At 42.7% G+C, this 14,718-nt stretch overlaps 1 protein-coding gene across 1 annotated transcript in view; it reads right to left on the bottom strand.

Moving 5' to 3' along the window:
* Positions 1 to 14,718, bottom strand: part of LOC309568883 (L-amino-acid oxidase-like) — a 99,434-nt gene that overhangs the window by 57,937 nt on the left and 26,779 nt on the right. The window contains 2 exon segments of the mRNA XM_082274666.1: positions 11,133 to 11,163; positions 11,167 to 11,932. Coding sequence (XP_082130792.1) covers positions 11,133 to 11,163; positions 11,167 to 11,932 — 797 coding nt within the window.

Here is a 14,718-nt window from a genome sequence, read left to right as displayed (position 1 = left end):
CACCAGATGGGGGTAAGGAAGATGGAACAGCTGACTCCCCTTCCCAGCAGCAGTTTTTGCCCCAGAATGATAACACCAACCCAGCAGAAGCGCTGGCAACAGAACAGAGTGCGGTTGGCCTCTGCCCTCAACATACAAAAGATGGAGTTCCTGTGGTAGTGGATGGGACTGCAGTCTTCACGTTTATATCCCAGGGATGCTGGACAGTCGGCCCAGATCCCCAACAGCCTGAGAAAGTGAGCCCCACCACCCTGTCTTCTCTCCAGCGGCTTAAAGGACTTCCCGGAGAAGGGCCAGTCCAAGCTTATCCACAGTGGCGGGTATCTTCTACGAGAGAGGCAGAGGTTGGCTGGGTGAGTAACGCTGTTTTCTGGACAATTTGTTTGGGGTACTGGGTGGGTGCAGACATTGGGAGGGCCCGTGGAACACAGCCTACCTTAGAGAAGTTGGAAAGTTCCTCTCTCAGCCTGCTAGGCTCCTCTTATGTCTAAGTCACCCATAGAAAGAAAAACTGTCTCAGCCATCCTTAATGCTAGCTGGGCCAAATTGCTAGCATTACAATTGCTGCCTTTTCACCTGGTACAAAATAGAAAGGACATTGTGGTACGTCCGGCGGATAAAGGTGGAGGTATTGTCGTGTTGGATGTTGGGGCCTACAAAGTAGAAATGGACAACATCCTATCCGACCGCAACACCTACCTTCCACTTCCAAAGGACCCCACATTGGGATACAAGAAGGATCTGAAGATGATAGTGGACAAGGGTTATAGGGACAATATTCTCACTAAAAAAGAAAGAGCTTATTTGATACCATCAGTCCCTAGAGTACCGGTCATTTACTACCTGCCCATGGTACATAAGAATCCCCTCCATCTGCCTGGTTGGCCTATCATTAGTGGGATCGACTCTGTTACCGCTAGGGCAGGTAAGTATGTGGACCATATTTTGCAACCCCTTGTGAGTAGGATTCCATCCTTCTTGAAAGACTCTACTCAGGTCTTGAATGAGCTGAGTGAGTTAGACTGGAAGGATGGTTATTTATGGGTGACGGCCGATGTGTCGTCACTCTATACTATCATTTCACATCAACAAGGATTGGAAGCTGTTTCTCATTACCCGAGACTTCCTTGGGAGGAAGATTTCATCAATGGTTGCCCCAGACCCCAGTTGATCTTCTGGAGGAGGTATATCGATGACATCCTCCTCCTATGGGAGGGTGATGTTCCATCTTTAGGGCTCTTTATGCAAGAGTTAAATTGCAACAATTGTATTTCCCTACAATATGAATGTAGCTCATCTGAGATTCACTTTTTGGATCTCATGATTAAGGTAGTGGCAGGGGTCGGCAAGGTGTCCACACACGGACACTGATGTCCGTGAGCAGTCCTTGCCGGGTCCGTCACGCCGCCACTGACTTTTTTCACTGGAGTCTCACTGCAGGCTCTGCGGCTCCCTGAAATGTCAGTTACAGAATTCTTTCACTGAAAAAATCCAGAGTCTATAGCTGCTCCACCTCTCCACTGCCTCCTCAGCCAATGGGAACACAGTGTACACGCCCCCTTCCCCAGCGCACCTTGTTTAACATCAGAGCAGGAGATGTGGACAGCTGGAGAAGAGAGGAGAGGAATGTACACAGCCTGCAGCCTCATAGAAGAAGGTGAGCTGGGGCAGATAAACTATACGTATTCCTGCTGAGGAGGGGGAAGGGGAGAGGCTGTGTTTTCTCTAGCAGGACTCTTTCTGTCTCTGAGGCTGTTAGATGAATTTCCTGTGTGAGGAGCAGTGCACTGCTTCTGGAGGGAGGATATCCTCTAAACTTCTCCCCCAATCTCTGCTACACCTCCCTATTCATTACCTGCCCACCTCCTCCTCTTCTGTATTACCACTCCCAATGTCTGTGAGCTGCTGGAGCACTACAAGTGCCAGCATGCCAGGAAATTGGGGCAGCAGCAGTGTGTTCAATCAGGCTGATATTTAGATGGAAAGTGCTGGTGTGTCTATGTATGTATGTATGTATGTATGTGTGTATACTGTGTGTATGTATGTATGTATGTATGTATGTGTGTGTGTGTGCGTGTGTGTATGTATGTATTTATGTATGTGTGTGTGTATATACTGTGTGTGTGTGTGTGTGTGTGTGTATGTATATTGTGTGTTTGTATATACTTTGTGTGTGTGTATATACTGTGTGCGTGTGTATGTATGTATATTGTGTGTGTATATACTGTGTATGTGTGCATGTGTATGTATGTATACCGTGTGTGTGTGTGTGTGTGTGTGTGTCTGGCAAACTCTAGGGGGGATCTATAATGGGAGGGGAACCCTGGCCTGCTCTAAGTGGGATCTATAATAGGAGGGGGACCCTGGCCTGCTCTAAGGGGGATCTATATGGGAGGGGGACCCTGCCTGGCCTGGCCTGCTCTAAGGGGGATCTATATGGGGACTGTCACCCTGGCCTACTCTAAGGATGATCTATGAGGGACCTGCCTGCCCTTGCCTGCGCTAAAGGGGGATCTATGGGGGACGGTGGACCTGCCTGCTCTAAAGGGGATGTATACATATGGGGGACCCTCACCCTGGTCTGGCCTGCTCTAAAGGGGATCTATGGGGGACCTGCCTGTGCTAAAGGGAGATCTATGGGGGACCTATCTGCCCTTTCTTGCTATAAAGGGGGATCTATATGGGGGACCCTCACTATGGCCTTGCCTGCTCTAAAGGGGACATATGGGGATGGGGGATCTATGGGGGACCTGCCTGCCCTTGACCGGCTCTAAAGGGGAATCTATATGGGGAAACCCTCACCCTGGCTTTGCCTGCTCTAAAGAGGGATACATGAGGGACCTGCCTGCGTTAAAGGGGGATCTATGGGGGACCTGCCTGCTTTAAAGGGGGATCTATATGGGGAACCCTCACCCTGGTTTAGCCTGCTCAAAAGAGGTATCTATGGGGGATCTGCCTGCGCTAAAGGGGGATCTATGGGGGACCTGCCCTGGCCAAAAAATATAAAGTAAGAATTTTGAAAATCTTTTAAACCGTTTATAACAGTATATATAAGTAGTCTTTATATAATTGTTATTTTAAATGTATTTGTACTTGTAGAACTAGGCCATAGAGTAGACAGAATGTTTTTTTGATGGTTTTAATTTGAAATGTACCTCGGTGTCCTTCACTAAGTACTGTATTTCGGAAAATGTCCGCCACAGCCTTGGTCCGTGCCTACCCCTGGGTAGTGGATGGTAATATTATTACGTCCACGTTCTTTAAAGAAACTGACAGAAATGGCTTCATTGACATCAGAAGCTGTCATCACTCTACTTGGTTACATTCTGTCCCCTTTAGCCAATTTCTAAGATTAAAGAGAAATTGTAGTAAACATGACCAATTTTTTACAGGAGGCTGAGATTCTCAAAAAGCGTTTTTTGGAGAAGGGGTATCCTATTGCAGATTTAAATTCTGCTTTATTACGCACGGACCAAAAAACTAGAGAGGATCTATTAAGACCTAAGTTGAGAGTATCGGATGATTCTTTTAAATGTGCCTTTTTTTCCTCTTTTTCAACTCGGCACTTCTCAGTAAAACATATTCTACAGAAACATTGGCATGTATTGAAAGAGGACATGGTGTTGGGCCCAGTATTGCCGCCCAAACTTCAAGTTGTTTATAGAGGACTTCCCCCATTAAGGTTATACGTTGCTCCAAATTTCATTAATCCCCCCAAAAATGTCTATTTTTTCCATGATAGAGAGGGTTTTTATCAGTGTAAAAAATGTTCTATTTGTAAAATCAACGCTGACACAAGGAGGAAAATAGATTCATTTGAATTGAATGGCACAGATCAGCGGTTTGACATCAAACCCTTCATCACATGCACCACTAAGCACGTTGTGTACCTTTTACGGTGCCCTTGTGGGCTTGACTATATTGGCTGTACCATACGGATGCTCCATGTGAGGCTGAAAGAGCATGTGGCGATTATCCTTAAGGGATTTCCAAAACACAGTGTCTCTCGCCATTATGATCAGTGCCACAATAGAGATCCTACTGGTACCATTTTCATGGGCATAGACAGGTACTCTAGTAGTTGGAGGGGTAGCAACCGTACACGGGGGGTGTCCCAGTTGGAAACTCAATGGATCTATAAAGTTAAATCCTATAGTCCCCATGGTATGAACATAGATTGGGACATCAACTCTTTTATTAACAATGCCTAGTTGATGTCCTATTATCGTCCATAGGTTATTTTTATTCTTATTTTTATATTGTTAATATTTTCGTGCTTTTTGCATTGCATTTTATTGTTTATTTTATTGTATGAAGTATTTTATTACATTAATTTTATATGATACATGTTCTAATGTTCTATGTTTTCTAACCATTGTTTTTCCGATTTTGGTTAACCATTGTTATGTCATTATAAACATGGGTAGTTTTCATAATCTGGATAACCGTCACATATATATACTTCTCATTTTTTTAAACATGTGGGATATTCTGTGTGTTTATGTTAAGAAGGATTATTTGTGTTGAATCAAATTCTCCTTTCTTTTTATTCCTTCTGGTAGTCTCACTTATACCGCTGCATTCAGCTGTTGACCGTTTCTCTGGTTTTTAGTTTTCCTGATGATCAGTTGACTCTGTCTGCAGCAGGGTTTGATCCAGGAATGTACTTCTGTTTGTAGATTAGCTCCTTGAATGGCTCTAATTAGCTTTCTAAGACATTCCCTGAATTATGTTATTGCTTGGATAGTAAATCCGGGTGAGGCGGAGCTGGCTGGAACGCATGCCGCCCCTCCTCTTCCGCATCCTTTAGCCATTAATAGCGAGAGATGGCGGTGGTTAGCCACGCCCCCTGAAGACGTCAACATCTGACGAAACCGGTAGGGGAACCGGCACCGTACGTATTCCGTACATCTCCCCGAGTCTCTTTGCTTTGTTTGGAGTTTTCTGGCTATCCACTTCCACACTTCCCCTAAGGGAACACCTCTGCAGGATTTAACCTATATGCATCTTGTCTGTGAAAAATGAGAGTGCAATATCTTTTAAGCTATTAAATTCATGTGTTGCTACTTACTTCACCATGAGGAGTTTTCTTTTTTGTTCCATCTTTACCCACCCCATGTTACATCTGCCTTGATGACATTACCTATGAGGGTGTACTATAATCAGTCCAGTCATTATCCCTGGATTATACACGGTTTTGATATCAGGATCCAATACCCATTCAGCTGTCAACTGTGTCTAAGACAACGATTATTGGAGCGAATGTGGATCTCTGTAATGGGGATCTACATAGTCTGGTAAGAGGCCACACTCATTGGTGTTTGGTGGAGGTTTCGTTGTCACTATCAGCATATGGTGAATGGGATTGTTCCTGAGGGGTCTTTTCCTATGGACGTTTTTGATCATCACTTTTATCATTATATTGTTTTAATGGTGTTCATTACATTTGGTGTCCATTTGATCCTTATTATTTCTTGGTCTTATTGACCCAGTACATGTTTATCTTGCCATATTAAACACTGCACACCTTGTTTACAAGGTGCTTCAATATTGTGCATGATTTTAAAGGGTGCCTCGTTTTGAATTCATTATACTTTAATAGTTAATCATGCCAAGATATTTTCACTGAAAACATCTGTCCTGGTTAACACATGAGTTATACAGTGAGGGAAAAAGTATTTGATCCCCTGCTGATTTTGTACGTTTGCCCCCTGACAAAGAAATGATCAATCTATAATTGTAATGGTAGGTTTATTTTAACAGTGAAAGACAGACTAACAACAAAAAAATCCAGAAAAACGCATTTCAAAAAAGTTATAACTTGATTTGCATTTTAATGAGTAAAATAAGTATTTGACCCCTTTGCAAAACGTGATTTAGTACTTGGTGGCAAAACCCTTGTTGGCAATCACAGAGGTCGGATGTTTCTTGTGGTTGGCCACCAGGTTTGCACACGTCAGGAGGGATTTTGTCTCACTCCTCTTTGCAGATCCTCTCTAAGTCATTAAGGTTTCTAGGCTGACATTTGGTAACTTGAACCTTCAGTTTCCTCCACATATTTTTGTGGGATTAAGGTCTGGAGACTGGCTATGCCAGTCCAGGACCTTAATGTAAGCACCTTCTTGAGTCACTCCTTTGTTGCCTTGTGCCGTGTGTTTTGGGTCATTGTCATGCTGGAATACCCATCCACTAGCCAATTTTTAATGCCCTGGCTGAGGGAAGGAGGTTCTCACCCAAGATTTGACGGTACATGACCTCGTCCATCGTCCCTTTGATGCAGGGAAGTTATCCTGTCCCCTTAGCATAAATACAACTCCAATGCATAATGTTTCCACCTCCATGTTTGACAGTGGGGATGGTGTTCTTGGGGTCATAGGCAACATTCCTCCTCCTCCAAACACGGCGAGTTGAGTTTAATTTCTTTACATTTTAGAAAGGGGTGCTTCAATATCGTGCATTATTTTAAAGGGTGCCTTGTTTTGCATTCATTATACTTTAATAGTTAATCGTACCAAGATGTTTGCACTGAAAAAAACCCCTGTCCTGGTTAGCACATGGGTTATATGTCTAGAGGGGGATGAAGTTGTCATTCTGGTTCAACTCTGTAATGCCTATGGGCTTTTTGCCTGCTATGCTTGTGCAGGACATTATTGTAAGGAATACTCACTGGTAACCATCACCCATCATCCCAGGCCAACTAACTAGCTTTGCAACAGGCATCAATTGAAAGGATGATGTAAGGGGGTGTAGCAGGCCAAGAGGCTTCCGTATGGAAAGGGTAGTACTCTTTCTAAACTGTTGTTTAAAAGGGGCACTCCTGTTCATAGTTTTGTAGCAGACAAAAAAAATGCGGCCTCCCCAGGCCGTTTCATGTGGCCCTCACACCTCTCCTGCAGCTGCGGCACCCCCCTTTTCTCTACCCCACCTTGTCTCAGTAGTCGACAGCTGAGAGGACAGAACTCTTTTGCTAGGTCCTGTGCTTCTCTGTGCTGCTGCAGAAAGGCTCGTCTTTGCCCCCCTTCTCAGCAGTCTGCAGCAGAGTGGAGGGCAGAACTCTTCCTACAGATCCTCCACCTCTCTGGGCAGCCACAACACCACCTTGTCTCTGCCTCCCCTGGTCTCAGCATTCAGCAGACTCTGTAAGCTGACTCCAGCCCTCCTCTGGTCCTCCTCCAGAAATTGCACTTTCTTCCCAGATCCACCTGCATCTTCTTCATGGCAGTAGCACAAGGTAAGGGGTGCATTGTGATGTAAGTAAGGGTGGGTGACTCTTGACTTATGATGGGGGGGGGGGGGGCTCTAGACATCTCATGTAAGGGTGTAAGAGGGCGTGGGATGCTCTGGACATATAATCTTACAGATATAACTGACCCTTTGAGGGCAACCATAATGCTGATGTGGCCCGCAATGAAGTTGAGTTTGACACCCCTAATCTACAAGCAGGTAAATGCCAATTGCACAGATATATAAGAACCAATTAGTTGGGTTCCAGATATAAACTGGTACTGTATGTAATTTCCCAAGCAGAATTAGTTAAGGCAAGAATTGGATGTAGCGAGGAGGCCTGAGGGCTACAAAACAAGATGCTATATTGACACAACAACGCCCAAAGTCAAGTCAATATGAATGCCTACACAACATATATTTTGTAAAACGGTGAAACTGCTTATTACTAAGGATGATTGAACTTTTGAAAAGTTCGGTTCGACCAGAACACCCGAATTTTCCAAAAGTTCGGTTCGGATTTCAGAACCCCATTGAAATCAATGGGACCCAAACTTCGGTAATCAAAAAACACCATTTTGAAGCCCTAAAACCCAATAAATGCCCCTAAAAAGTGCCTAAGGTTCTGGGTCATGCCCCATTAACTAACAATCACACAAAAAAAGTTCTTAAAAATTGTCATTTTTGATAAAAAAGCCAATTATTGAAAAAAGTAAAAAAAAAAAAGAGAGATTTTTTTTTATTTTTACTTTGGATTTAGTATCTGGGGGGTTTAAAAGGTGTGCATGTGAAGTTTCAGCTCTGTAGCATGTCCAGAACCATGAAAAAAAAAAAAGATAATTTTTCAGTAGAACAGGGATGTGGGTCGGGACCCTCCTTTAACTTTAACACCTATATGATCTTTTTTTCTGGTTCTGTGCATGCTACAGAGCTGAAACTTCACAGGTACACCTTTTAGACCCCCCAGACACAAAATCACACAAAAAAGTTCTTAAAAATTGTCATTTTTGATAAAAAAAGCCAATTATTGAGAAAATTTAAAAAAAAAAAAGAGATTTTTTGATTTTTACTTTGGATTTCAGATCTGGGGGGTCTAAAAAGTGTACATGTGAAGTTTCAGCTCTGTAGCATGTCCAGAACCAGAAAAAAAAAGATCGTTTGTATTAGAAAACTTTCTGACAGGGGGTTTGCTTCGCTCCTGTAACACCTTGCCGGTTTAATAGAAGGCATTTTTTTGGGATCTTTGCAGTCAGGAAAAACATCTGAACTTGTGTATAGTGGTACTGTGCACAAGTTCAGATGTTTTGCCTGCCTCCAAAACCCCCCAAAAAATGCCAGCAAAAACACACCTGGGCATATTTTTTTTTGAAGGTAGCGTTTTTTTGGCATTTTTTGGGGTTCTTTTGAGGCAGGCAAAACATCTGAACATGTGTATAGGGGGTATATATACACATATGAGTCTGAATATATACCCATAGACATATATAGGTGTGATAGTAGCAGAAATATATTACTGTAAATGATTTCATTAGCGCAAGCATTTATTTCTGCTACTATCACACCTATATATGTCTAGGGGTATATATTCAGACATATATGTCTATATATACCCCCTATACACATGTTCAGATGTCATGTCTGACATCAAACATGTCCTCAAAAAAGCACTGGCAGTGGCAGCCCCTGCAGCATAAAAAATGCTTGGCTGGTGAGAAGCCATATTCCAGTTATGAAGCTATTCAGAGAAATGATCATTTCTCTATAGCGGTCACCCTGCTATGGAAGGGTTTTGTCACCCTGCCATAGCAGTCACTGCCAGTTAACCCTACACTACACTACGGTCCCCTTACACTTAACACTTTCCCTACAGAAACTCAATTTTTGAAGCTAACTTAAGTGTAAAGGAGCACTCTAACTACACTAGATATCCCTTTCCTCACACTAAAAATAGCTAATGACACTTTTAAAGTAAAATTAACAGAACTGCTTCCATTCTCTTCCATGTCCAGTATAACAATGCTAGGAATATGGCGGGGGCGATCTTATATACTGGGGGGCGTATTCACTAATGATTGGTCTAGGGACCCCCTAGTCACTCCAATCACATTCCTAGCATTCTCCTGCCCCCTTAATTGGCTTTTGCTAATGGTTCTGGTCCAATCACGGGCTTTTAAAGCCCATTTCCTGAAGCATTGCATTTTGGGCGGTTCTGGTTGCCGAATTCCGAACTTTTTGGGCAAAAAGTTCTAAATTCGGCCGAACCTCGAACACCCAATGTTCGGGTCGAACCGATGGTGGACCCGAACCGTTCGATCATCCCTACTTATTACTATAAAGCTGTACACAGTAATTGCCCAAGTGGCTGGATGAATCCTCTTGCAGCGAACACAGTTTTGACACGGAGAATCTTATTGATAGCACTTTATTGAAATACATATGGTCTATTTAAATATATATATACAGTATACCATAGTCTATAGTTTGAAAGAAAAAAAATCATAAAGTTGAAACATTTAGTTTATAAACGTAGTTTACAGTATCTCTTCATCCCATAGAAAAAAAAAAAAAAATAAAAAGTCCTTGTTGGATTTATGCTAAAAATCAGAAACTTTTGCCTTAAATTAGTATAACTGTGCAGGCTTAGATATGAAGAATTATATTTGCCCCTTATTTAGCTTTATTTACTTTTGCATGTACCCAACTCTTCGGCTTCTCTCAGAAGTCAGAGTGTATAGTGTGTGAGGTGACACTTGACAAAGCAGTCATGGTCAGAATTTGGGTGACCTCTGTCCTGAATCAAGCTGCTAGACACAAACAAGGAAGTGACATTTAATAAGGGGGGAGCATATATAAATGAATGATGGATACACCTGCACAGGTATAACAATTTAGGACCAAGGGCTCTATATATAAAAAACAATTACTAAACAAATTTCACAAGCATTTGCCTAGCCGTCACCAATTCTCACCATATTTTTCCTAACACATTTATTTTCTGTGGTTGTCAGCTCCTTCTAGTGGTCTTAATTATTTTCCTGATTAAAGGATAAGTTCACCTTTGGTAACATGTTACATGTTCCACCCATTTTTAGGATGGAACATTTAACATATTCCAATTCCTGCAGCCGCTCAGGGATCCCCTGCCTTTGTGTGACAGCAGTATGGGGAGAAGTTCCCTTTACTAGCTGTTACTTTGTGAAAACAGCGCAGCCCACACGGCCGCACCATTCACTCACACAGCTCTGTGTGCGAATGAACCTACCATCCTTTGAAGCTGTCAGCTTGTAGTTCTCAATGAAATAACATGGCACTGTGGAGCACCGTGCTAGTTTATTGATTGTTCCTGTCAGTGTATCTGCTTGCCGAGATGTACAGGCTCACAGATACATTGAGAGATCTGCAGGAGACCTGCATGGCACCAGTGATCTGCTAATCGCTGGGGCAATACTTTACAGGCTCCAAAAAATAAATAAATAATAAATGCATCCTTTTATACCTGTGTGCATTTATTTTTATTTTTTTAAAGTGAACTTATCCTTTAAGGTATGTCAGAAAAATATTGCATTATGACCACTAGATGGATCTAATGATCGTAGGAAATAAACATATTAGGCAAAATACTTTGAGAGCATGTGATGGCTCGCCAAGTGCTTTTAAGATTTATTCAGCAAATTATTTTAAAAATAGACTTCTAAAGGTTATGATTCTAACATAGGTAGAGTCATGACTAGTTCTCTTGAAGATAACTTTTTTGAAAACACCCTAGTGCATTTGGCCTACATGAATATACATATGTCTAGGCATATAGAATGGTAAAACTATTAAACTGTCACCAAAATCATTTTTCATTTTTAAATGCTTGATATAGAATGTATATTTCCAGAACCAAGAAATATTGATTTTCATACATGTATGCAAATAAAATAATTTGTGGAAAAATTAATTGGCATCTCTGTGAACAGCTCTTGCAGCCTTCAGGCCACTTTTAATAGCTGTGTCAATCCAACCATGGGGAGCTGAAGTGTATTCTCCGGCAAAATATATTCTGCCTTCAGGTTGAGATAGATACTCAAACAAGTTACTATACTGATACGGTATGAAATGAGCAAATGCACCCATGGAGTATGGATCCAGGCTCCACTTCTTCACCACAGCCTTAGGACAAAGGCGTCGGAGCTCCTTCTCTGGTCTCAAGTGGATGGCAGCCAAGTCTTCAAAAACAATGTCAATGCACTCTTCATCACTGAGGGATAGGAAGAACGATGACTCGTCCGACAAAGTATATGATGCAAGGAGGACCCCTCTTCCTCCGGTAAAGTTGTGACTTGGGTAATAGATATAACGCGATGGGCGATCGGTGATACTTCTTCCACCAACTATACCATTCTTTTCCCAGAAACTCTCAGTGCAGCCCAGTAAGATTTTTGTGGCACTTGCATAGTGGATGTTACCTAATGCAAAATCCTTCTCATTGGTCAAAGGAGGACTGAACTTAATACGTTTGGTTGCCTTTGCGGTGGATGTTATGATAGCATAGTCTGCAATTATGCTGGTGGGAGGGGTGGTTCTATCATTCCGGTAGTAGACGATTACTGATTTTTCATTCCTCGTGACATTAACTACAGTGGATTTCAATTTGATCACATTTCCCAACCGTTTGGCCAAGGCCAAGGGCAATTGATCGAAACCTCCAGTGATCTCATCTAACCTGTAGAAATAAAATATTTTTTGAATTAGGTCATACTTATATGTATTCATTTCTATAAGTCTATAATATATTAAATTCGTCATCTAACCTTTCAACACCCACATATCGTGAATGGTGGCGCCAAAAAGAGTGGTCTTTAAAGCCCACAAGCTGCACATTTGCATCAATGGGCGGCCAAAGTTTCTGTACTGAAAATCCACTCTCTGAGCCCACCGAGTATGATGACTGAGCTGACAAAGACAGGTCCCGGTCTCTAGCAATAATAGAACTAGAGGGACTGGCCCCCTTTCATGTGACCACTGTTATTTTTCTTCTTTTTCTTTTTATTGTCCTTAAGTGGTTAAGTACATTAAAATTGCCATTCTAATCCTCTGGAAAAATATGTATGTTGCCAGATGGAAATAGACTCTTAGCTTTTGAGATTTTTACATGTATATGCACAGTAAACATTATCCATGTGTTCACCCCTAGGACCCTGGGATCCCATGATATCATTGACCAATATGGTCGTGTCCATATATGGTCAATGACATCATTGGGAAGTCATTTGGTGGGAGGCAAGCAAACAGTCTCTAGATGTATCCTGGCAGGCGCCTTTTTTTTTTTTTTTTTGTTCCTTGACGAGTTGACAGGTACCTAATTGACATGGATATACATCACTGGACAATGTGACTGACGGTGGATTTACATTTTGAAACATTTGTTTGTTAAACAAACAACTTGTCAAATTCTGTTTGTTTTCTTTTTTACTGTTTTACAGTTTTTTTTGTAAATTGAAATTGAAATTCTTCATTATTCCGAAATTCGAATGTATCTGAATTTCCAAATTAAAATAGTAACCAATTGAAACAAATCCAAAATAACGCAACTAAATTTTCTAATGAAATTTGAATCGTTTTCAATTCGATTTCTAACAGTTTTCAAATTTGAATGGTTTCAAATTCAAATAGTTTTAATAAATAATTTTAAATAGATAGTTTTAAAAACTGTTTTAAATAGTTTATTTTTTAACAAGATTTTATTGAGACTTTGTCAATTTATACAGCAAATAGACAGTGCAGCAACCAAATCATTCAATACAACGAACAATTGAATAGAACGAGCACATAGCAATAGAACCATGGTAATCGACAGGCCTCAAGTTTCATTTTATGAAGGAGACTATATAGTACTAGTAATTCGTCCCCGGAGGGACCTGCTGACCTTCTAGTAATTGAGGGCGGGGGGGGGGGGGGGGGAGGTGGGAAAGAAGAGAGGAGAGAAGGGTAAATAAGGGTGAGGGTCTGTGGAAGGGGGGGGGGGAGGAGCACAAATGCAAACGTCAACTTATCCTATGTTAGAGGAATATCACGGTGTATCGTATGGAGTCATGGATTAAAGAGATTAATACAGTTAAAAGAACAACAAGCGGTATCAAATAAGTAGTAGTTAGTAACCAGTCAGAAGTCACCATCATTTAAATGGAATGATATCGGGCAATTCAGTGACCATGATGGGGGCCGATGATCAACCCAGGTCGGCAGGGGTGACAGGGGTGAAATTCAGGCGGTATATGGACGAGGGGTGGGGACCGATTTTAATTCCTAGATAAGTAATGTGGGCCTTGGCCAGCGGCAACGGGGATGAAGAGGCCCACTGGGGTGTCCGCGGGGCATTAAGGGGGAGTACCTCACTTTTGGAAAAATTTATACGTATGCCCGAGCAGAGGAGAAAGGACTCAAATAATGATTGAATTACCGGGAGGTCGTGAGGGGGGTCCGAGGTGAAGACCAGAACGTCATCCGCAAAAAGTGCGGATCGGATTTCCACGCCTCCCACTCGTATCCCACGCAGCTGAGGGTGAGAAGTGAGTGTCCTGGAAAGGGGTTCAACCGCCAAATTAAAAAGGAGAGGGGAAAGGGGGCAGCCCTGCCTAGTGCCTTTGAACAGACGAAAGGGTCGAGAGGAGAGACCTGCCGCCATAACCTGTGCTGAAGGGGTGGCATACATGGCTTGGATCAGATGAAGAAAGGGGCCAGAAAAGCCAAATTTCTTCAGGACCATTTCCAACCATTGGAAGCTGACATTATCGAATGCCTTTTCAGCATCGAGGGTGATTATGGCACAGTTCTTGGCGGGGTCGTTGCGGGCAGCCTCCAACGCCACCAGAACCTTTCGAATGTTCGAAGTGGCTGATCGCCCCTGGGTGAAACCTGCTTGGGCGGGATGGATGATGGTGGGGAGAAAGGAGGCCAAACGATTGGCCATAATCTTTGAAAGCAGTTTGGAGTCCAGGTTGAGAAGGGAAATGGGACGAAATGTACCAGGATCCAGGGGGTCCTTGCCTTTCTTCGGGATAAGCTTAATGAGGGCTTGGAAGCCCGTGGGGAGATAGGGGTCTCCTTGGAGGATATAATTGAAGACATCACAAAGGGTAGGTGCTAAGTCAGGGGCCATAGGTTTGTAAAAATCAGATGTATAGCCATCCGGGCCTGGGGCCTTGTTAGGGGGGAGTTGCTTAATGGTGGATAGTATTTCATCTACCGTGATGGGAGCGTTTAGGAGAGCAAGATGCTCCTCTGCCACTGAGGGTAGGTGCGCTGTCTCTATAAGTTCCGATGCCGTTGCCTCGTCAATAGGGTCTGGGCCGTAGAGCGAGCTGTAGTATCGCTCGAGGACCTCAACTATTTCGGAGGGGGACCACAGAGCCCTGCTTGTCTCTGAGAGCCGTTATATTCGTTGGAGTGAAAGGAGGCTTGCAGAGGGAGGCCAGAAGTTTACCGGGCTTGTTCCCAAACCTGTAGAAT

This window comes from Pelophylax lessonae (genome assembly GCF_965119305.1).
Source record: "Pelophylax lessonae genome assembly, chromosome: 12".
Classification (NCBI taxonomy): domain Eukaryota; kingdom Metazoa; phylum Chordata; class Amphibia; order Anura; family Ranidae; genus Pelophylax; species Pelophylax lessonae.
This window is presented reverse-complemented; position numbering and strand designations above follow the sequence as displayed.